This window comes from Antedon bifida, chromosome 1 (assembly GCF_963402885.1).
Source record: "Antedon bifida chromosome 1, ecAntBifi1.1, whole genome shotgun sequence".
Taxonomy (NCBI): Eukaryota; Metazoa; Echinodermata; class Crinoidea; order Comatulida; family Antedonidae; genus Antedon; species Antedon bifida.
Window position 1 is genome coordinate 1,779,481 of NC_136226.1, and position 23,792 is coordinate 1,803,272.

The 23,792-nt window shown below is 33.4% G+C and overlaps 3 protein-coding genes across 3 annotated transcripts; all 3 read right to left on the minus strand.

Moving 5' to 3' along the window:
• Window positions 1-3,391: 3,391 nt before the first annotated feature.
• Window positions 3,392-6,004, minus strand: LOC144851995 (uncharacterized). Its single transcript, XM_078709675.1, has 4 exons — window positions 5,321-6,004; window positions 4,755-4,829; window positions 4,450-4,514; window positions 3,392-4,117 (listed from the first exon to the last, which is right to left on the minus strand). The coding sequence occupies exons 1-4, from the start codon at window positions 5,652-5,654 to the stop codon at window positions 3,959-3,961; spliced, it is 633 nt and encodes a 210-aa protein (XP_078565801.1). The 5' UTR covers window positions 5,655-6,004; the 3' UTR covers window positions 3,392-3,958.
• Window positions 6,005-6,788: 784 nt separating this feature from the next.
• On the minus strand, window positions 6,789-16,775 carry LOC144852006 (thyroid hormone receptor beta-A-like). Its single transcript, XM_078709685.1, has 8 exons — window positions 16,632-16,775; window positions 12,172-12,287; window positions 11,500-11,641; window positions 10,947-11,155; window positions 9,464-9,823; window positions 8,878-9,136; window positions 8,333-8,460; window positions 6,789-8,078 (listed from the first exon to the last, which is right to left on the minus strand). Exons 1-8 carry the CDS (start codon window positions 16,663-16,665, stop codon window positions 7,968-7,970), a joined length of 1,359 nt encoding a protein of 452 aa, XP_078565811.1. The 5' UTR covers window positions 16,666-16,775; the 3' UTR covers window positions 6,789-7,967.
• Window positions 16,776-19,949: 3,174 nt separating this feature from the next.
• On the minus strand, window positions 19,950-23,679 carry LOC144837885 (prostaglandin E2 receptor EP2 subtype-like). The gene is made up of 2 exons (XM_078693202.1): window positions 22,738-23,679; window positions 19,950-20,547 (listed from the first exon to the last, which is right to left on the minus strand). Exons 1-2 carry the CDS (start codon window positions 23,512-23,514, stop codon window positions 20,353-20,355), a joined length of 972 nt encoding a protein of 323 aa, XP_078549328.1. The 5' UTR covers window positions 23,515-23,679; the 3' UTR covers window positions 19,950-20,352.
• Window positions 23,680-23,792: the final 113 nt, after the last annotated feature.

Below are 23,792 nucleotides of genomic sequence, written 5' to 3' on the forward strand. Positions count from 1 at the left end.
TTGAAGTTGTAGATACATATTTTTTGTCAAAGTGTATGTGTAAATTGATCGTATATTAATTTTAGATGCATTTTGTATCTGTGTAATAGAATTACAGTATACACTTTATTTGGTCTTTCTCCATTTCCGTCATCTCCATCTCCGTTCGAGGGGTCAGTGTCATCAACTAACTATGTGGCCTCGTCGTCCAATTAGGTGGTTTTCCTCAATTGAGTGGTGATTTCTCTCCGCTTGATCGTATTGATCTCCATTCTTTCCTCTAATTAAACGGTCTCTTTCTCTCTAAAACTAAGTTGTGGAGTTTCTAATTAAGTGTCTGGAAGGTATATTATGTATTATTCCTATTCCTCTGACTGAAGATCACTTCTTTTTTTTAAACCTGATGCTGAAATCGTTTCGTGTTATGGATTAATCGACTCTAAAGTTGTTGTTCTCACTTGGGCGTAAACGTAGGCAGAACGCAACTCAGTTGACCAATCACCAGCAAGTTATTTGTCAAATTACGTGTGGTTTGCTTGCATTGCGTCAAAGTGGTGAAACAAGTTTAATTATTTGCGGCCTTTCTCTTTTTCTTGTGAGTTTTAAATGTTTATTAGATGACAGTCTTGCCGATTGCTATGGCTTCCCAAACAGCAACTAACAAACAAAAGTTTGTACTGTAATTGTAAAGGCTGTTTTCCTGTCGATGTAACGTTACGATTTGAAAATTCAATGCAACTCAACAGGAAAACAGGCTTAAATGTTGTATAACCCGAGAGTATGTAAATCAAAGTATATAATGTATTTATTATTTTAAATGAAATATAAAATTGATATTAAAATTGTTCAATAAAAACACAATATAAAAATATAGTTCAGCTAAAACACTGTATTTGAGAAAAGAAATCCATTGTTCATGTTTTTTATTTGGTTATTTGGATTACAGGGTTTTTTGTTTTAAAAAATGGCTGTACTATAGTACAGGGATTTTTTACAAAATCCACCAAAATATGACCTTTTTTAAATTCACTTAAAGATGTATTGTCCCCCAAAATCATGAAAAATAAAGATTTTTAAAATCGAACTTTGAATAGGCCATTTTGCAGTTTTAATGAAGTTGTTCACTTCCATAAGAAAAAAAACGGGGAAAAAAAATTATTTCACCTATAAAAAGACAAAATAAACAGTTAAATTACCCAAAAACTCATTGTCTTCCAGACAATTTGACCATTTTTTGCTTAAAATTACATTTTTCTCAGGTAAATAAATTGTTTTCAGACCCAATTTTTTGTGAGAATGAATAACTATTATGTGACATTAAAATAACATATTCAACAAAAAAATTTAAAAAAATATTTTTTTAGGGGGACAATATATCTTTAATATGCACTAATAGTACTATATGTGCATGTATAGTGCCATAGAATAATCTTATGGTGCCATAGGACCACTTTCTATTAAAAAATAAAAATGTCAAAATTTGGTCATTTTTCAAGAAAATCCCTGTGCTATAGTACAGGGATTTTTTACAAAATCCACCAAAATATGACCTTTTTTAAATTCACTTAATATGCACTAATAATGCTATATGTGCATGTATATTGCCATAGAATAATCATATGGTGCCATAGGACCACTTTCTATCAAAAAATAAAAATGTCAAAATTTGGTCATTTTTCGAGAAAATCCCTGTACTATAGTACAGGGATTTTTTTAAAAATCCACCAAAATATGACCTTTTTTAAATTCACTTAATATGCACTAATAATGCTATATGTGCATGTATATTGCCATAGAATAATCATATGGTGCCATAGGACCACTTTCTATCAAAAAATAAAAATGTCAAAATTTGGTCATTTTTCGAGAAAATCCCTGTGCTAATAGTACAGGGATTTTTTACAAAATCCCGCAAAATATGACTTTTTAAAATTCATTTAATATGCACTAATAGTGCTATATGTGCATGTATATTGCCATAGAATCATCATATGGTGCCATAGGACCACTTTCTATCAAAAAATAAAAATGTCTAAATTTGGTCATTTTTCGAGAAAATCCCTGTACTATAGTACAGGGATTTTTTACAAAATCCACCAAAATATGACCTTTTTTAAATTCACTTAATATGCACTAATAGTGCTATATGTGCATGTATAGTGCCATAGAATAATCTTATGGTGCCATAGGACCACTTTCTATTAAAAAATAAAAATGTCAAAATTTGGTCATTTTTCGAGAAAATCCCTGTGCTATAGTACAGGGATTTTTTACAAAATCCACCAAAATATGACCTTTTTTAAATTCACTTAATATGCACTAATAGTGCTATATGTGCATGTATAGTGCCATAGAATAATCTTATGGTGCCATAGGACCACTTTCTATTAAAAAATAAAAATGTCAAAATTTTGTCATTTTTCGAGAAAATCACTGTGCTATAGTACAGGGATTTTTTACAAAATCCCGCAAAATATGACTTTTTAAAATTCATTTAATATGCACTAATAGTGCTATATGTGCATGTATATTGCCATAGAATCATCATATGGTGCCATAGGACCACTTTCTATCAAAAAGTAAAAATGTCAAAATTTGGTCATTTTTCGAGAAAATCCCTGTGCTATAGTACAGGGATTTTTTACAAAATCCACCAAAATATGGCCTTTTTTAAATTCACTTAATATGAACTAATATTGCTACATGTGCATGTATATTGCCATAGAATCATCATATGGTGCCATAGGACCACTTTCTATCAAAAAATAAAAATGTAAACATTTGGTCATTTTTCGAGAAAATTCCTGTCCTATAGTACAAGGACTTTTTAACAAAATCACTCAAAATATGACCTTTTTTAAATTCGCTTAATATGCACTAATAGTGCTATAGTGTGCATGTATATTGCCATAGAATAATCATATGGTGCCATAGGACCACTTTCTATAAAAAAATAAAAATGTAACCAGTTATATAAAAAAAAAATAGCCAAAATATCGCCATTATGCAATATTATATGCACATATATTGCATTATCATCATCTTTTAGAGTCATAGTAACCAGTTATGTCAAAAAATAAAACCGTCGAAATTTGGTCATTTTTCGAAAATTTCCCTGCATAGTACCCAACACCCAAGAAGATGAGTCTCCTGAATAAAAAGTAATTTATTCCCATCCATTTCTACTCACGAGAATGTGTCCCGTTTAGGGGTGTCTCAAAAGAGTGGTTTCATCAATACAGTACTTATGATGCAGTTTTTCCATTATTTATTTAATTATAGTATATATATATAAACTTTATTTATTCACGAGACTGATGCACAGTACAACTCATTCAATCAACATTGTTTTTTACACACACGGTCGTGATATTTCGTAATATCTGCCTATTAGTAGGAATAGGTTCGTAACAACAATCTACGACTTCGATTTCGCAACAATCCACGACTTATATGACGTCATATGGTATGGAGTGAGGCCTACCATTTTCATTTGTCAATTTTTGTAAGTTGACAAAATATAATTTAAATATAAGAAGTCCAGGTGACGACATGTCGTCGAAAAAATCGAAATGGACGATGACGTGTATAAATGACGTAATGCCTAACCTACATAGACCGAGTCCTAGATCTCTAAGGTCGTCGACAATCGAAAGCTCATGGCTTATGTCTCTTATTTTTAAAAATAATATTTGACCTTTCTTTTCAAATTCAGTAAACAGATCGAATTGACTCGTGCTCTAAGACTCCCTTCGAATCATTTCCCTTTATTAATCTTTGCTATCATGTCCCACGTGGTGTATTTAGTGCGGAACTAATACCAAATCTTCCACTATCAGTAGCCTGTGATGCGCGTACTTCCTGGTACGCGTACTTCCTGATACGCGTAGTCCGGCTTCCGTGTCTTGGCAGGATACATCACCACCTCCGTCCGGCGGGCAGCATTCATAGACAATTCGTCATCATTTTAAATTCTATGTCACGTTTTCTTTTCCTTTTTTCTTTTCTTTGCAAGGTATTTCTGTTCCTCGAGTTCTGCTACTCTTCGCGCGTTTTCTGCAAAACTTTGCGCTTTTACATTCAGTTCCTCCGTTGTGTCTTGTAGTTTTCCTAGTTTTTCACCTCTTTCATGCACTTTCTAAAGAAAAATATTGAACATAATATAATGAGTGGCTGTATTTGTATATGTATAAGCAATGTATATGCTCATGGTTTTTCTTATCTATGTTTCTTGTTTGTTTTATACATCGTAAAATAATATAGCATTGTTATATACCAGCATTATAGTAGTCTTACACAATAGTCTAAAGGTCTACTACACATACAATGCGTTGGTATACTGCAATGGTGTTTGTAGACAAAACAGTAGGCCTACATAATAGTAGATCTCTACTGCAACAGTAGGCCTACATAATAGTAGATCTCTACTGCAACAGTAGGCCTACTATAGTGTACTCAATGTTCAATTACCTCTAATGCCTCCAACACTACTTTACTCGTGGCTTTAGCTTCTAAATCTTTAACTCTGTTCTCAGCTGAAAACAAAATATAAACAATATATTTTAATGGTTAAGTTAATTTCTATTTCTAAGCGCCTTGTGACCATCTGCTGATTGTTAAATGCGTCATCTGACAACAATAGCATTACTATTTTATAATAAGAGTTTCGTGGAAGAGTTTTAAAAGCGTTCGCGCCAATGGGACCTGTAACGAATGATAAACGGCTGATCAATCGATCAATCGATTTATTTAACAATGTATCAATATCTACCTACCTCTCTTTTGTTTCTCATTTTCACGTAACGTTGTGATATCCTGATATGTCAACTTGCTATGTTTGGACTGTTTTTCTAGATAATAAATTGTAATATAATATTAATATCACACAAATGTTATAACAATGGGACTGGTTAAAATAATAATGATAAATATCAGTTTTACAGCATACTTTCACAAGCAATAGTTTATGATGTAAATTTCAAGTACTTTAGTGTTAAATAATATTTCATATATCATGATATATATCACAATTCTATAGTTAGCAGGCCTGCCTACGTGTAGTGTAAGGTTCACTAATTTCCTAGTTAAAGTCAATTTCCCATGTGGTATTTGTACCTCTGAGAGAATTAATACGAACTAATTATTTTCCGACATGGTTTTGAAACATCTAGTAATGCAACACAGATATTCTTTATTGACCGACTCACTAAAATACTGAATAGGCCTATATATTATATAATATATATATTATGGAAAGGGGTCAAAAAGAGGTCGAAAGAATTAGCAGGAAGAATGTGTTTAGGGCCTAATCTTAGTTGATATTAAAAGAACACAAACTTACCGACTTTGTCGTCATTCTTCCCCTTTTTATCAGTTTTAAAATTCTTCTTCAAAAGTTTTTTGAATTTATTTTTACTTTTCTTTCTCTTTGGTTCAGTTTTTTCCTCATCTTCGACTGTTTCGGTATTATCCGACTGTGCTGGCGAAGCTGCTTCGGCGACGATCGGCGATGATCTACGTTCGACGTGCGTCGTTTCAGCCGTAGCTCCGTACGTAACCGGTCGTTCTCTTCCGATCATAAGCGGGTTTTCATACGTTTCGTTTTCTTTTGTAACACTTTTACTAGGTTTCTCTATAGTATCCGATTCCGAATCGCTACTACAACAGCAACCCATAGTGACTGTTCTATTTTATACGTTATGCTGGTATACAAGTCCTCTAAGAGTATAAACCATATACGATTAGCTCATACGTTGTAATCATATCCGGCCCATAGCTTACGAATTACCACAAATTATGGGATATTAATCGGTAAATGCCAATGGTATATTTCCGTTTATTAATCAGTATCCCTCCTGTTGTAACATTATAGTACTCCTTTCATAACAATCGCATAACGTAACTCACGTGTTGGTTTTAGGCAGCAGACGTATGCATAACAACACAGACTTCGCACAATTTGTCACAGTAGGTCTATGTAATACATTGCACAAAACAACAACAATATTGCCCACGGATAAATAACACTTTGACACTTAGCACTGACTGTATAACTTGCGTTGCAATATGACACACGTTCCTCCCGTGACTTATAATATGTTATAGTACCGTGAGATATGGCAATAATTCGCTATAACCACTGATAAAACCGTAAATATATATTCAATTGGTTTCCTTTCGTTGTAACTAGATTGTAGGACTACCCCTGTTAGTTATTGTATTGAGAGCAACCTTTGATTCATTGTTTGTATAAAGCATACGTATTATAGTTATGATTGTATTGTATTGTACGTCTCTCTAAACAGTTCCAGATAGCAGATTATTGACGTCACGTACTATCAGACAGTTTCCAGTATGTGTTTGTTTTTATTTGTTGTTGTGAGGTTTGTAATTTGGTAAAGGGGTTTTTAGGTCCGAGGTCAATGAGCGATTCACGGACATAACGCAGCATAGACGCGTTGACCAATCACAAGCGATGAAATAATCAAACACGTTAAACTTTTAAGCTTTCGCATCTAGTCCTGAGGTTGCTACAAATTTCTGTATTTTCACATTTCTATAAATCTAATTAATTATCAACATTAGTAAAACTAGCCTACTTCAATTATAATTATTTAGTATTAAATTATTATTTTCTAAAAATTTAGCTTATTTCAAATTCATCTAAATTGGAACATTGGTGTTTTATTTTAACATTAAAAATAGTAAATCATGTCTGCCGCCCTCTATTTTACAACATTTTGTTTTCATATTAACTTTTTTAGACATCTACTGTTGTATGAAATAAAAATGACTATTAAATTGATGATGTTTAATTTTATTCAAATTACCATATATACATACTGTATCTAACATACTGAAATACCAATATGAAAAGTTTCTTTCTACTATAATTTTCATCCTATTTATACAGTACTGTAGATCTATTAATGTACAGGCATACTGGAAATGACCTGCACATACTCACTTATAACCAGTGAAAGACGAGAAAATCTGTAAATACCAGACTTAACAATCCTGAGTAAAAGTTAGGACCTTTTTATTGTTCATCTAAATTTATTTACAAATTTTTCCTGAAATTTGATTACACTAAATTTTATTTCATTTTTTAATCCTAGAACAACTACTTTCCAGACAACTCAGGACAATTGCTCAACTATCCCTAAACATGGGGTTAAGCTCTGTCTACACTATCAAACTTTATGTGACAAAAAATGTGATGTGCCCATATGGACATGATGATGTCATATCACTACCAAATTTGGACATATCACTACCATATTTGGGCACATCACATTTTTTTTAGAGTAGACAGAGCTTTAGTTATCCTAAATAGGTAATTGTCCAGAAGGTAGTTGTCTGGACACGTCATTTTTATATAACATTCCAAACATTGGTATATTTCAGTTTTTATTCACTCAATTGTTTATTTGTTCGAATACAGTGTGTAATTATTTGTTATCATCATTTCATGATGCGGTACTAGATTACGCTCACATATCGAGTCATTTTGTGCATACTCAGTATTCTTGCATACAGCACACTCTATTGTACTATAATCCTCAATACAATAGAGATAGTAGTAGTAGATAATAGTATTAAAATAAGGCACTCTCATTTCTTTGGTCATAATTGTGCAATATGGGCAAAGGGGAGAAATATTGCCAAAGACATTACATAACATAACAGATGTTTGGAATTTCCAAGAAATTTTTTTTTCAGGAAAACATTACTAGGGAAGAGAAAATTGTTAAACGTACTGTATGTTCAAGACTGTGTGGGAATCAGCAGAGTGTAAAATCCAGATTTAGTAATAATATCTTTACAACTAATTGTTGATACATATAAAACAAAACAAAATCCAAGGCGATTCTGGACAATACAATATAAATATATATAATTTACAATTTTTTCTTTCAATATATTTTATATTACACTAATCATTATACCCTGTATTGAATATGCTATTAAAATAGATGGTTCAAAGTTCAAATGTCAAATACCTCCAACAGCATTGGTGGGATACCTTGAGGGCAGTCTAACGTGAGAGACATGACGGTATCTGCATGCCGAGTACTAATAGTTCGCAAGTCTGTGATCTGAGAATTGAAAAGAAGGAACATAGTTGAGAGGTATAACTTATAAAAATAAAGTACAATTACAAAATTACTTTTTTTAATGTATTTCAGCGTTGTTTTATGGTAACTAGGACATATTCAGGAACTCTAAATAAAGTAGATGAGCCCCTCATAATAATAACTAAAACAGGTACAAATAAATATCTGCAGGAGATCAATAGTTAGTTTTCATTGAATTTAACAAGGTTTGGTTTCAGAGGTGCATGATTTCTCACCTTCATAAGAATTTTAGCCCAGTAAACTGGAGTCTTTGGTCGAGATTGACTGACGTAATGCTGGAATGCTGTCAAAAGCTCATCTTGCAGAACTTCAACAGATTTTGGATTTTTAAGCCCAGGTCGATCTGAATGAATGAAAAACAGAATTTAATTTAGTATAAAAAATATGTTTTTCATCAGTGGTGCAACGGATATGGCTCACAGGCTAAAGCCAGGAGTCGCAGAGCTTGAGGGGTCACAGAGAATGAGCAGCCCCAATGCAACTACCCAACATTGGAGGGCTCTGTCTACACTATAAAACTAGTTTGACAAAAATAGTGTGATGTGCCCAAATATGGTGGTGATATGACATCATCATGTCCATATATAGGCACATCACATTTTTTTGTCACATAAAGTTTGATAGTGTAGACAGAGATTTAGGAGCGCTATACCAAAGCATTTTCAACCTGCGTTTACGCCACTGTGTTTCATTATTTTGTATATATTAACTTGTTTATCATCACCAAGATTACAAATTATTTAATGACATTTCTTCTCACCTCCAGTTACAAGTAGGACCGCCGAGAGAAGTGCGATTTCTGCATCCGTGAGCTTGAGTCTGGACAAGCCAACCGCAAAGTCAAAGATTGGTTCAAGTAGTTCCGCCAGTATGCTCCCTGTAAGCTGTGACCTATCAACTGACAGTCCATTGGACATCTCCAGCGTGTTGGTTATAGGGTTGTACTTCTGTGCAATTCTCATACACATTATCTCCATACAACAGGACTTGAGTAATAGGACTTGGTCTGAATACTCAAGCTAAAGGAAAAATAAAAAAATAAAAAAATATTTATTGTAATCTATTGAAAGTCTAACAAAAAAAATGTGTATGTTTGTAGACCTTACGATCTGATGGTATATCTTTTATGTCTAACGAATGTCTTAAAAAACAAGGCAAACTTTAATTATTTAATATCTTTCTTATTTGTCGAAGGCAAGCAGGTCAGACCTTCTGCAAGCTCATTATGAGTGCGTATACAAAACTTCCAGGGACATATCTCCAGATTACGTATATATACTAATAAACAGAGCAAGTATGCATTTACTGTTAGTTCAGGAGTATGTAATACGCCTAAATAAAATTACCATTGCAAAACCCGGAATCTTTTTGGCAAATTCCACAATGTTAACAATTGAAGGAGTCATAATTTCAGCTATGTTGATGAGATCGTGATTGCTCTGTTTTGTTGTGTCTGGTAGGTTACTAAATTCTGGTAGGTTACTAAATTCTGGTGAGTTCATCAGATGATTGCTCTGTTTTGTTGTATCTGGTAGCCTGCTAAATTCTGGTGTGTTCATCAGGTCGTGTGTTCTCTGTTTTGTTGTATCTGGTAGGCAGCTAAATTCTGATGTGTTCATCAGGTCGTGTGTTCTCTGTTTTGTTGTGTCTGGTAAGTTACTCAATTCTGTATTGAACATAGATAAGCCGCTATTTGGCAAGCCATCCTAGATAAAACAAAAGTAAGATTGTTAGTTATAATCACTTCAATTAACCCTGACCATCAGAACACATGATGATCTGTGATGGAGAAAATGTGCTTTTTCATTTTAGGTAGTTTTAGGAACATGGAAGAAAGTCTCTTTTTTTAGTTTCGAGTGTCTTGCGATGGTGGACATTTTATGTTGACATACTGTATCTAACCCAGCAATTTCACACACCTACACAAAACCTTACTTTTTGTTAACAAATTAATTACAATGATTCATAACACACAACAGCCTATGACCTTATGTGTCGCTATAATGAAACAACTTATTTAAGGTTATCTGTTATTGCCGGCTTAAATGGATTATCTGTTTTAATCCATTCTCTGCATACTTTATATACAAACAAGTTCTTTAATTGTGACAACTAAATAATGCATAATTACGTAACTAGCATGTAAATACATACCAGCCACACAATCTAGTTATCCTTAAAAAGGCTTTAAATTCAGCTAAATGTACTGGTGGTTTGATACATATAAAGGCACACTTGTCAGTAACAGTTATATTAGTCTATTCAATGTCAAACTGACCATGGCCAAATTGGACAGGATTTTCCTATGGTCAAAACAGCGCCACAGTCTGAGCCTCATGCGAGAATTCTTTGAGACTGACATTGCTCCGCATTTGGATGCGTATTTAAATTTTTTGTTAATTCATATTTACACCAATATTCAGGTATTAAAATAAATTTAAAAAGTCTAACAACGCCCAAGGCCTATATGGTTTGAAGGTCCACTTAGGATCCCTAAACCAGGGGACTCCAGCATTACGTAACTAATTGTTTCAGGTATTTTTGATTGGTATATTTAAACATGATTGCTTTTAATAAGTAAAGCGTGGTTCCCCCTAGCGATGCAACGTAACAACGTACAGTATTGATGCAAAGTGTTGTATTGCGTAACCGACTGTGCAACAGTGCTGCAGGCGAGGGCAAACACAATTATTGGAAGTGCACTTTCTTATGTTGTGTAGGTTGCGTTACGCTAGTGGGAACCAAGCTTAAAGTCGAGGGTTCAGTCTTGGTCCTCAAATATCTACAAATTGTTGAAATAAGGTGTTTCAATTGTTTTAATATTTGTACCTTTGATATGTTGAAATGCTTAAACCTGCTGGCAAGTTGACACGTCTCCCTATGTGACTGGCTAATAGCATTTATTAAATCTATTTCTTGTGATGTCAGTCGATTGGGCGATACCACCGGTTCTCGAAGGATATCCTCTTTGTGCCGTCGTTCACGGTTATTTTGTATAAGTCTTCGTTTTGCCTTTCGTTGGTGTTCATTTAAGACTACTGTTAAAACAGAAAAATTATTATAAATTCATTACTCATATATTTTTATTAAAACATATAGTTATTCATATTAATTGTGCCAACATTCTTTTCTACAGTGAATGTATATAAAAAATGTTACACAATCAACTTAATCTCATCTTGGTTCATTTGAATTTTTAATCTAACTCTAGCCATCAGTGAAAGCTCAGTAATCTAAAGTTATGAATGCCAGGCTAATGATCTGGAGGTCATGGGTTCGAGTCCCACTCAACAATTACACTGGGTGTTATCAAATGTATTACAATTTACGTCCACAAAAAACAAAACATGTGACCAATTAATATATTTTATTTATAACTTACAATCAGGTGCCATGCCAGTTCGTAAACATTTCTTATATCGGCATTGTTGGCATTGGTTTCTTGTTGATTTGTCAATGACACAGTTCTCGCCCCTCTTGCAATAATATGTCAGATTTTTCTGTATAGTTCTCCTAAAGAAACCCTAAAAGAAAATGATGACGTGATGAAGTTAATGAAGAGAACTGACTTGATCTGATCTACTATATAAACTATCTAAATTAAAATATTGATGAGTGATAATTTGATTTATCACACTGATAATGAAATGATTTCATTTCAATGATAATGATATAATTTCAGGGGCGGATCCAGGATTTAGAATTGGGATGCCCAGACACAAAGTATTTGTTTGTGGGAAGCAAATTTAGGTAAATAACACCCCTAGATGGTTGAAAATGGTACTCTCGAATATAAAATTCATGATAAATGGCATCTCCTACTAGTCAGGTCTGGAAATGACACGCCCATGTATCACTCAGCAAACGATCACACTTTTTTTTTCTTTTCAAAAAGTTAGCATAGCAATGATTAAGATGATAAGTAATGATTAATGTTAGTAATGATGTTAGTGATGTTGCTGATAATGGCATTTATAGAGACCAATATGCATACTTAATGGTTTCCTGCGGGTAGGCCTAATAATGTTAATTGCCATTATGAATGTACACATACCTTACATCCTTCGCATGTCATACAGCGGTAGTGATAACCAGTGGCGGCATCTCCACACACAACGCACGGTTCAGGTCCATTTGAAAGGTCCATGTAACTTGGAACATACGGTGTCCCTGATGAAAAACAAAACAACATTTTTACTATATAAATCATAACACATACCTATGGCATTGCAATTAGAGCGTCAGATATTATTAACAGAGCACATCCAGGATTTTTTTAACTGGGAAGCACTAACACATCATTAATACTCTGTCTACACTATCAAAGAGTATGTGACAAAAATAATGTCATGTGCCCATATATGGACATATCAATACCATATTTGGGCATATCACTACCATATTCAGTTATGTAAACGATGTTTTTGGTATGTTCAGTATTTCTTTTGTATTCATGACTACAAAACGACAAACACCTCACTCAAGATATCTCTGTGAATTGCGTCCTAATTACGATACATTTTTATAAATAGACAAACACCTCACTCAAGATATCTCTGTGAATTGCGTCTTAATTACGATACATTTTTATAAATAGACAAACACCTCACTCAAGATATCTCTGTGAATTGCGTCTTAATTACGATACATTTTTATAAATAGACAAACACCTCACTCAAGATATCTCTGTGAATTGCGTCTTAATTACAATACATTTTTATAAATAGACAAACACCTCACTCAAGATCTGTTATTTGCACGTTAATTATTGTATATTGTTAATTTTAAACAAAGAATGAGAAGTCTGATTTGTTGACGTAATCAATGTGAATGCAACAGATTGGCAGTACGAATGGAACCACCATGGTTGCATGTAATATAATAAACATTACATTTACATGGAAAGTAAAGATGTGGAAATCTGTGAGAATGATAAAAGGCCATCACCACTGAGATTCAAACCCAGAATCTTCTGCTTGATATGCTGACATCCTACCATTAGACCACCATAATAATTCAAATATGATAAAATAAAGATAATAAATATATACGGTATGTCAAAATCAAAATCTCAGTTGGCCTACATCATGGCTGACAACAACCAGCTAATTATTGACTAGCCTTCAAATCTAATAAAAAATGGTTGTTATCATTTGAAATGCAAAGATAAAAATAAATAATTATTACCTTGTTTGTCGATACATAACAAAATTATAAAATTATTAATATAATAGTAATGATTTATTGACGACAGTTTAATTATTGTTTTCGATAATAATAAAGTAAATATAGTTGTGGAAAGGTTGTCATAAAATGTGGAATTGATTATTAATTTGGTTTTAACAGCAGGTGTGTGCTAAAATAGATATTATTATAAAATTGATTCAGATAAAATGTTAAAAGAGCTAAAAATAATAGTAATCAACTATTATGCTGTAAAAGAGGACATTACAAGAAAACATAATAGCAATAATCTATTAATATGGGTTTTCCAATCAATCCTGTCAATATTGAATCAATGTATATTTAGGAAACATCTTTTATTATTATCTATCTATTATTTCAATTTCATGACCTTATCAAATCCATAATCAGCAAAAGACCTGACTAATTCTTCAGTAGGTTGTAGGAAAAGGAATGATAAAGCAAGACTTCATCTCAGTGAATATTCCTATGTCACAACATTTATTTTTTGATTATTTGATTATTTTTCAGTCTCATCCTCATAGCTTTTCTTTACCATTAAAATGAATTGATTAATTTTCAGTTTATCACTGGCCGGTTCAAAATGTCTTCTATGCCTGTCAATTTTTATTTTAAAAAAATGAATAAAAAGACTTAAATAATTTAGGTGACTTGTTGGTGTATAACAGTCTTTAAGTTCATTGTAGATTGTACTTAAATAACCTCCATGGTCAATGCAATAATTGCATAAGTCCTCAAATACATTGAATGGCCAAAGTAATCTGATGTCCAAGGCTGACCAAAGCAGCTTGTCTTTCACCCTAATGCAAGCAAATTAAGCCTTATTCAAGGATGACCTAGAATGACCTTGTTCAAATTGACAGGATGTTATGTAATATTACATAACTCAAATTCTGAGTAAATAAAATGTCCACTATAATAGAACCTTGAATATAAATGCATATCATTATATTAATGTATATATAGCCAACTAACTTTTGACAAAACACTGGAGTATTTGGAAACCTGTGACAATGAGAAAAAGTCGCTCAAGTCAAGATTCGAACTGGGAACCAACATGCCTTACCATTAGACCACTGGGGATTTCATATGGTTCTTGATTGAATTGAATTGTGACTCTTTAAAACTATCGAAGTGGTTATAAAAATATATGTATTCAAACTTCAAATCAATGACAAATCAAAAAACAAAAGATAAAAAGACATTCATCTTTATGGAATATAGTTTTAAATTTAAATAAACAATGCAAATATATATTACTCTAGTCTACTATACAGTAAGCTTTGCTGGGCCTATTTTGACATTCACCCTGGCTACACCCAGGCTACTTAATTATTCATCAATCTAGCAAGGTCTTATGCCTGCACAAAAACACTACAATACAATACCCTTGACATAATAAGTTCTCTGTAACCATGAAAAGCTTCTAAGGAGAAGGCCAGAGATAATGAGATGAATTTCTTAATAAAGATGACAAATGATGTAGAAATCCACAAAACGAAAGAGTGGGCGTGAGAGTTTGATGGTAGAGGGTCGACAGTGGGCGTGACAGGGTAAATCAAAGTTTTACATTCTTTTTTATTTATTCTGTTTCAATTTATTTGATACTAAATTTTTTCACGAAACATTTGCCTATTTATCAAATGCCTCACAATCGTTATTTTTTAAAGTGTACAGAAAATTACTTTTAAGAATTTCTGTTCTAACATCGCCTAAACACAGCCTGATCAATCATTGTAGTTTTACAGAATCCAGGATTTTGAAATAGGGGAGGGGAGCTCAAAGCCCCCAAAAAATGTAAAATTAAGTTCTGAACTTAACCAATTGTCTTATCAAAATGGAGAGGCAGCAGGCCAGATCTGCCTATGTTTGACAAGATACTGTAGCATTCATATGGTTGTGCACAGGTAAATCTGTACATACTGTACACTACTTACCAGTATAAAAACCTATGCCAAGTTTAACTAGAAAAATCAATGAGACCTTTTTAATTTTGTTTACACCTTTACAGATAGAAACAGCAAGGAGTTGGAGGAGGAAACAACATTACATAGTCTAAAATTCATGCAAAAAAAACCCCAAAAATATTTTATGTGTACATACATTGCCTTTATCTACACAGAAAGTTATTTTCAAAGAAAAATTACAAAAGATTCCACAAAATATATGAAGGAGTCCTTAATTTTAGTTGCCCTAAAAATTAGAATATTTGTTTTTTTTCTGATAAAAAATGGCTAAACTTTACTTACACATACCAGTTGAATTTGTTGAATTTCTTCGTTTTTTGCCCAATACTTTTGGACAGAAATCAACATGATGTTCCGGAGTTTGAGGGACATCTAACGAGCTGGATCGTTGTCGTTGAAGTGGTGGTGGAAAAAAACCAACATGGCGCGGAGGATTCTGCCACGGACTCAACTTATACGCAGCGTGTGGAACCATCGGCACATTCATGTTCTCGTCGTAAAATTGCATTGTTATTGACGTTTATCTCGTTAAAATTATAAAATATCTTACACTGCTAATAGAACAGACCTTGTTGTCACACTTTGCAGAAGTGTTTTGTCAAAGCTGGTAACATTGCCTTATGTAATCATGCAATCAGCTCCCAGGGTATGGAATGTGAAGGGCATGAGTCTCAACAAAAAAAACTACTGACCATGATGTTAACTGACCAATAGTGTTTGACCAGTTCTAAATGACCTTCTGGACAATAGCCTATGCAGTGGCTAAAATCTATTGTCTAGACGATGACTTATTTTTAATATTTAAATTATATTATAAACAGGAAATAAATGTACACATCATTATTCATAGAGAGAAAAAAACCACAGAAATTATTCAAATACTAATTATATGAATCAAAATACTCAAATTGTGCACAGTATTTTCAGTATTTGAAAAGCTTGATAAACATGACATGCATCAATAAATAATGTAATTAATATTATAAAATAAAATAAAATGTACTTATTACCAAAAAAAAAAAAATTTTAATCTGCAAGACGAGGCATTGAAATTACGCAAGTTGTTCAAATTGCGAATAACAAACGCACTATATAGATAGACTCATCATGGTATGTCATCAATTGTATCAATCAATATTACTATTATTTATTTAGTGAAATACATTACATGTAATACGTATGTAGGCATACAAATGAGATTGAGTGACAAGAGGCCTAGACTAGGAGAGCGAGGTCTAGTCGCTCGCTTCTACTAGAGGCTAGGTAGCTAGGCAGGCTAGCTGGCTTAAATAAAGTTTCCAGTCAGTGTCAACCCCCACCCAGAAATTCATACACATCTTACCATAACTAGGCCTATATTTGGAGATTTTCTTCATTCTGGATATCTTTTGTTGTGGAAAAATTCAATAAACTTGATGTAAGTTGTTCAAGGGCAGCTTAGCCCCTCACAATTGAAAACTTTCGGCAGTCTAAAGGCCTATTATTGTACCACCATTCCAGAGACATGTCCTCAATCATCAAGTTAGAAGGTAAAAACCATTTTCATAAAAAGCGGGAACAAATATTTTATTTTATGACTTATTACAGCTTCAAACTATTAAAAAACAATATTTATTAAAAACAATTATTTTTAAAATTATCGTTTTTAATTTTTACATGTATTTAATGAAAAATCGATTTGATTGAACTAGATTTTGTGTTTTTTTGTGTAAAATGGTTAAAATAAGCACACCTTGTTAAAAATGAATTCACCCGGCCAATGACCAGAAGTTGAGGTCAATTATGTGGTTACGTAATAATGCTGTAACGCAATCAGGACTGTATTCATGTTATATCCTGAGGCGATTGTTAATTAATGTATTGTCATAATGGAAGTATTAACTCTTCATTTCTTAGAAATTTAGGTCAAGCACCTCAACATCCTGGTATGTTTGACCATCCATGGAGACGTCTTATCTCCATGGGTTTGACTAATTATTTAATCAATAACATTTATTTCTTTTTTACCAGAGGGCCACTAATAATATAATAATGTTTGATCTAGGTCTATTCGATTCGAATAATAATAATACTTTTTCTTTATTTCGACAAAATGAGACAACAATTATGATTCAACATTTCGAACTTTATTTGTTCAATTTTCAAGAATGAATAACATTTATTTCGAATGGAACAAAACAAAGAAAACAAACCTTCTATTGCCTATAAATTGTCTAAGTGATCTCAATGTACGGTATTAATTTCGTTTGATCTTGAGAATGGTTCCATGATGGTCCGGCAATAAACATTGATTAAATTTGTTTCAAATTTATAGAACTACTTAGCGCCTGTTAATTCGTAAAATAAAGAAAAGTTGAAATTAATAATATTACGTCATTAAAGACGATAATACAAATTGTATATAGTTTTTGCCAAATAAGTATGGTTAGTGCTTATCTCCATGGTTAGTGTTTTAACAGACGTCTGTGAGACTGGGATGTTGGGTGGTTAGCTATAGACGGGCTAAATACATTCACATCACATAATGATGACCAAATATGAATGTACATAATTGCTTTCTTCACTTACAAGAAAACTGTACAGTACTATAATATATTACTCAATGATTACGTCAAAACGATTTAGAAAACATAAGGTCGTCTTCGCGTTTACCGACGCGAAGTGCTTTGCAATATTAAAGATGTATTGTCTCTTGAAACACAAAAAAATGAAGGTCAAAATATTCTAAATTTAAATTGGCCATATCAAAGTAATATTACAGTTATTCACTTTAAGTTGAAAATTCGAGCCAAAAGCAACAAGATTACGTAATTAACAGGTAAATTAGTTTGATTACATTTCGTCTGGAAAATCGTCATGAGCGAAAGTAAACAAAGATTTCAAACCACGAGTACGCATTATGCATATGCTAATTATGATTGTTTACAACTCGTCACGGTTGAGAAGGTATTTTCACACAGATTGTGAGGAACTTCTATGATTATGCATACAGAGTAGCCAAACAAGCGCGTTTCATTATGGGATATGTTTTGATTGAAAACTTTGACTGGAAGTCAAAGTTATTTTTTTAACAAAAAAACGTCTGTATTTCAGTTAAATGATTTTTTTTCGACAAATTTTTGGTGAAAGTTAATAACTATTATGATACTTCAAAATGACCCACCTTTTTTTTAAATCTGTTATTTTTTATTTTTTTGGAATTAGTCAAAGGGACAATACATCTTTAACCAAGCAGACTTTAAAAAATTCCTCTCTGCTGCCCCCAACGACATACAACAGAGCAAAGTTTAATAGCCTTAATAACCAGTCGTGTGACAAAATCCTAATTATTACAGTGCTGGCTTCAAAATTACGTGGGTGGTATTGTTAATTAAGAATTTTTCGCAATTGAACAAATACAATAGCATTCATTATTTAAATATCCATTGAATGTATAATTAACATAGCATATTTATCTATAGAAAAGTACTAATTTGAATGATAGAGGGCAGTATTATATTTTACTATAGACATTTTTAACAACACTGATAGATAAGTGAGAGTCCAACCCCACTAGATCTAGGCTTTTAATGGTTTTTAATTAACCAGTCACGATTGGAGGTGAAAGCCATTAAATGAATTGAAATCGAAAAACAAATGCTACTGAACTTAACGTTTAAACGATTGTTTATATAGGCCTGTACAAATAATGGAATATCTTGTACTTTGCTCTATGTTTACTACTGAATACTATTTGTACAGACAAACCTCAGTTAGGCCTACAGTACATAAACAAGCTAATAAATTGTAGGTCTGCTCTTTCCGTCTTTCGGCATGTGTTTTCAAAGACGGTCATTGACCACCATTTATTTCCCAATTGAGCACCATGAGAGAAGCACTAAAGCACTATGATTAAAATATATAACCAAATTGATCAGAAGCAAGTAGGTTAAAGTTGGCAATTACATAATTAGGACCACGTATTATACTCAAAACGGGTAGACCTACTGCATTGTGGACTAAGAAAGAGCACAACCCATGCCTGAGACAAGGGGGATATGGGACCACCACCAGCAATGACCACGAGTGGAGTGGGGACGATCCTTTTCTTTATTTTAATATGTTTGATAATTTGCTTGAAATGAATGATTAGGCCTACAATTTAAAAATCTAACAATCTAACATGAACGCGATATATCTGCGTAATAAGGTGGGGCCTATAGTAATGCAAGTTATCAAATAAACAACACTCACAACAAGAGGACGTTATTTTACCCAGGGAAGTCTCTAGTTTCAACCAAAATAATTACTGAAATTTCCAAGAAAACAAAATCCTCTGAAATTAAATAAATAATAATATTATATTTTGAAAATGTATGATTTTGTTAGATTGTTAGATTTTTAAATTGTAGGCCTAATAATTCATTTTAAGCAAATTATCAAAAATAAAATAAAAATAAAAGAAAGGATCGTTCCCAGAGTGTTCTTGTGACGTCAACAACCATCCATTTTCGGTAATTTAAATAAACACTAAAGACACAAATAATATATTTTAATTTTATTAAACAAAGAGATAAATACAATATACAAATACAATATATTAATAATATATGCGTGCCGTAATGTAGGCCTATGTTAAGTTGCCGCCGTATATAATAAGTGAGCTACCTATCTTGTTTTGAGGAAGTTGGTTAATTCATCAACGAAGCTTGGGGAAAAAATCATTATTTTGACGTATATCTTAATTTTGTTTCAACAAAAATGGTTTGGATTTAATTGATTTGTTAGCAGTATAGCAGTTCGGTAACCTGTAGCTAGCACCTGCAACTAGATATTGATGATTAAGATAGTTATCAGCTCATAAACAAGGAGAGGAAGGGGAAATTATTCGAATATGAGGTGACGACGGGATCAGGTTGTTATTCTTCGGCTTAAATCAGCGTTTGAAAAGCTAGGCCGTCTAACCTCGACGGTATAACAAAAATGTGACTCTTCTATGTAGGCCTATGTAGCCTAAACAATGCTTAAGCCCATCCAGCACTATAGTAGGCTGAGTGACAAGCGTTCATTTTATTGTCACGCATTCATACAGTTAATTCATCCATGGGGTGCACTTTTTGGAAACACGGCAACCTGGGTTTGATCCGATTTCGTACTGACTTCTGATAAAAGATGTAAACAAGGGGGTTGATCGTTGGAGTAGAACGAAGAATCATGGATGCAATGTAGTTAGCAGTTTCCGATGGCCAAACTGACGCTCGGTTACAGATAATACGCACCTGCGGAAGATATAAACAATCACACACTATTGAACTATCATAATCAACAAAATTAATATAAATAAGACATTACAAATGTATTAGTTACAGTACGGTGAAATGACGACAACTTATGTAAGCTTGGTACTAGGACGTCACGTACACAGCGTAGCGCGACGTACGCACAACACAGCGACTACGCAAAAACACAATACTTTTTTTCAATCACAATGTGGTTAGACAAAGCACTTAAGTCGCGCTTACGTTCGTGAGTTACTAGTTGAGTCTCTAGTGGAAACCAAGCATGCATTACGTTACGTTTACGTCGCTCCTAGGTCGTGTTCTAATAGCAACCAAGCATTGGGAGCTTAGTTCTCACAAAGATACGCAACGACGAAGGTGAAGCGCCAGTGAATTGACCAATCACAAGCACTATTCTGATGATCCGTCGCGCCGTGATTGGTCAAATGTCTTACGTTCTTGAGTTGCGTCCAAACCAAGCTTAGGTTCCCACTAGAACGTATAACGCAAGGACACATAAGCGCAACGCAAGTGAGCTGACCAATGACAAGTGACAGTTCGAATAATATATTGCAATTTATCGCTCGTCGAATTATAGTTGGGAGGCAAAACAAAACCTAACCTTTTACAATTTAATAACGTTTTTATTATAACGACATGTCACGAATTAATATAGGAATTTTATATAAAAGTAGCCTTGTAATAATATGTTAATCAATATTTTTAATATCTTTTTCTTTACTCGTACCATTTTTATATTTTTATACTTGTTTCAGAATCGTTTCTTTTGACTTTTTATAAGTGAAATAATTTTTTTTGTTGTTTTTTTTCTATGGAAGTGAATAACTTCATCAAAATGGGCTATTAAAAGTCTGATTTTATCAATCTTTATTTTTCATGATTTTGGGAGACAATACATCTTTAAACCGATTTTAAAATTCTTTGATGTTCCATGTTTTAATATCTAAATCGTGGAGGTCTTCACTTCTATTCCGTGATTATAATTATGGAGACTGGGAACATGTTATTGTTACCATGATTACAAACTAAGCGGAAGGTTAAGATTTCACCGAGAATGATGCAGGAAATTAGGGATGTCATCCTATTCAATTCTGTTATTGACACGACGAAGTGATATAGATTTCCTCAAGACAAACAGCGTCATAAGATTGAATATTATAATAACACGAGTATCTTTGCCATATATACGATTATTATCAAAATGAAATATTTTGCGGATTTGAAGTGTGCTTTTAATAGGGGTTTACCGTAGTGTTAAAACTAAGACTGTAGTTATTGTCTTTTTTATGTTAGTCCACCAGTCGACGATGTGCCAAAATATTTATCTATTTGCGGGCTAGAACCTATAGTCTATGTTAAAACTCGTTTGTTCACAGGAAAGGGTCCTCTTAACATAGGATTGCCCGTCTAATGTTAAAACATTACTTCCCATCATTTTTGCTTATATACAATAGGGGTGCCCCTTGAATTGGGATGTTCTACTGTAGGTAATCGCGTTTTCTATGAACTGGAAACGTATTTGTTTCTGCCCAGAATGGGGCAATTGGGCATAAATAACCAACAAGAGATAAATCGCACGAAAATAATATAAGTGTTTCAAAATAATGCCGAGTGTTATAATCCGCTCAAAAGGCTTATTTAAAGCCTATTATGTTACATTAAAACTGTTCCAAGTGTGGAATACGAAAAACGGCATGGATTGTTCCCCTCATGTTTATGCAAAATATGCAAAAGCAGACTTTCCCTATATTTACTGTCTTTTTTTATGTTAGTCCACCCCCGTCGGCATTTATCTTTTTGCTAATAATAATTAATACTAATTGACCTAGACTATAAAACAATGAAGGCGTTGCAAGCACAAAACAGTAGGCCTAATAGTAAAGGGAAAGGAAATGTGTGTGTCAAGATGGGGTAATATTTAGTAAGCGGTAAAAACGGATCCATGTGTATTGTGGGAAGGGGGAGGAGTTGTTGTTGGGTCAGGGTTTAAGCAGCAAGAGCATCATACCGCAATTATGATTCGATGATAAATATTACTAATTAGCTAGTAAATGTTTATAAGACCGAATTTTATTTATCCTTTTGCGAGTTGGTGGGGGTTACAATACCGTCATGACAATATATCATTGAGGAAGATGTCATTAATATGACCAATGTATCTATAACTACCTGATATGGTATACTTGTGACGGCAAGAACAATAGTAATGACAACCAACAAGTAACTAAAACTGGCATGAATGCCTTTCACCATGTCCTTCTGTTTCAAGTAACCCTGTAAGTTCCTTGGACACGATGACACCAAACGTTCACGAAGTATCCTTAAACAACGAATAACAGTTATATTACAAACAGTTAATATAATAAGCATAGTCGCTAGTTCACACAGCGTCCAACCGTCGTATAATATCCGTACATCTGAGGCACCGTTCGAAAAATTCGGCCGATAGATCGGTTTATTAACACTGCTATAATGATCTATGTCCGACATTAGCCGGATACTAGCAAACAACAGTGAATATATTGAACATACTAAAAATAGTTTGATTAAGCAAGTGTTCGAGTTGTATCTCTCGTAGAAAAATGGTGTTTGTATAGCTAAAAAACGTTCGATTCCTGCCGCTACAACAAGAAGATGCGATAATCGCTCAAAAAATGTCTCGACAAAAATGAAATATGTGTAACCTCCTAATTCGTTTGGTGAAGTTTTTGACGTGTGTAAAATAAACCATCCTATACCGGCGAATATCACCCAGCAACCGTCACAAATTGCCAACGATAGGGCCATAACCATTGGCGTTTTCGAATTGACAGAATGTCTAAAAAGGTGCCTAGCGAGAAGAATAATCCAAATAGTGTTACACAAAATACCAACACTTAGCATTATAGGTGATATAACAGCGTCTAAATCCAACAAAACGTCGCTCTTTGAACCGTTTCCACTCATGGCTGTTTCGCGATATCGATATACACTTTCACTACAGTCTACAGTACATTCAATAGCTTACGATATTCTAGTATGGACTGTTGCATTGTTGTAAGAGGATAATCGTACACGGCTTAATTGAGACGAAATTATGGCCCACCCGGACCTTGAAAGTCTTCTTGAGTATCTTGCTTCTCGTCGTCGTCGACAAGACAACTACTACTACACTACTACTACTATGTCAGACTGCGCATGTTTGTTTTTCTATGAATTTGTCATTAGTAACAATTTAATTGCTA

Bases quoted from the DNA above. Each gene is read 5' to 3' on its own strand.
- LOC144851995 (XM_078709675.1), bottom strand. From the start codon at position 5,654: ATGGGTTGCTGTTGTAGTAGCGATTCGGAATCGGATACTATAGAGAAA. The intron at 4,830-5,320 runs GTAAGTTTGTGT...TTTATTATCTAG, and splicing joins GAAGAATGACGACAAAGTCG to AAAAACAGTCCAAACATAGC. The intron at 4,515-4,754 runs GTAGGTAGATAT...TTTTGTTTTCAG, and splicing joins AAATGAGAAACAAAAGAGAG to CTGAGAACAGAGTTAAAGAT.
- LOC144852006 (XM_078709685.1), bottom strand. From the start codon at position 16,665: ATGAAGAAAATCTCCAAATATAGGCCTAGTTATG. The intron at 12,288-16,631 runs GTAAGATGTGTA...GTTTTTCATCAG, and splicing joins CAAATATAGGCCTAGTTATG to GGACACCGTATGTTCCAAGT. The intron at 8,461-8,877 runs GTGAGAAGAAAT...TCATTCATTCAG, and splicing joins GGTCCTACTTGTAACTGGAG to ATCGACCTGGGCTTAAAAAT.
- LOC144837885 (XM_078693202.1), bottom strand. From the start codon at position 23,514: ATGAGTGGAAACGGTTCAAAGAGCGACGTTTTGTTGGATTTAGACGCT. The intron at 20,548-22,737 runs GTAGTTATAGAT...TATCTTCCGCAG, and splicing joins TCACAAGTATACCATATCAG to GTGCGTATTATCTGTAACCG.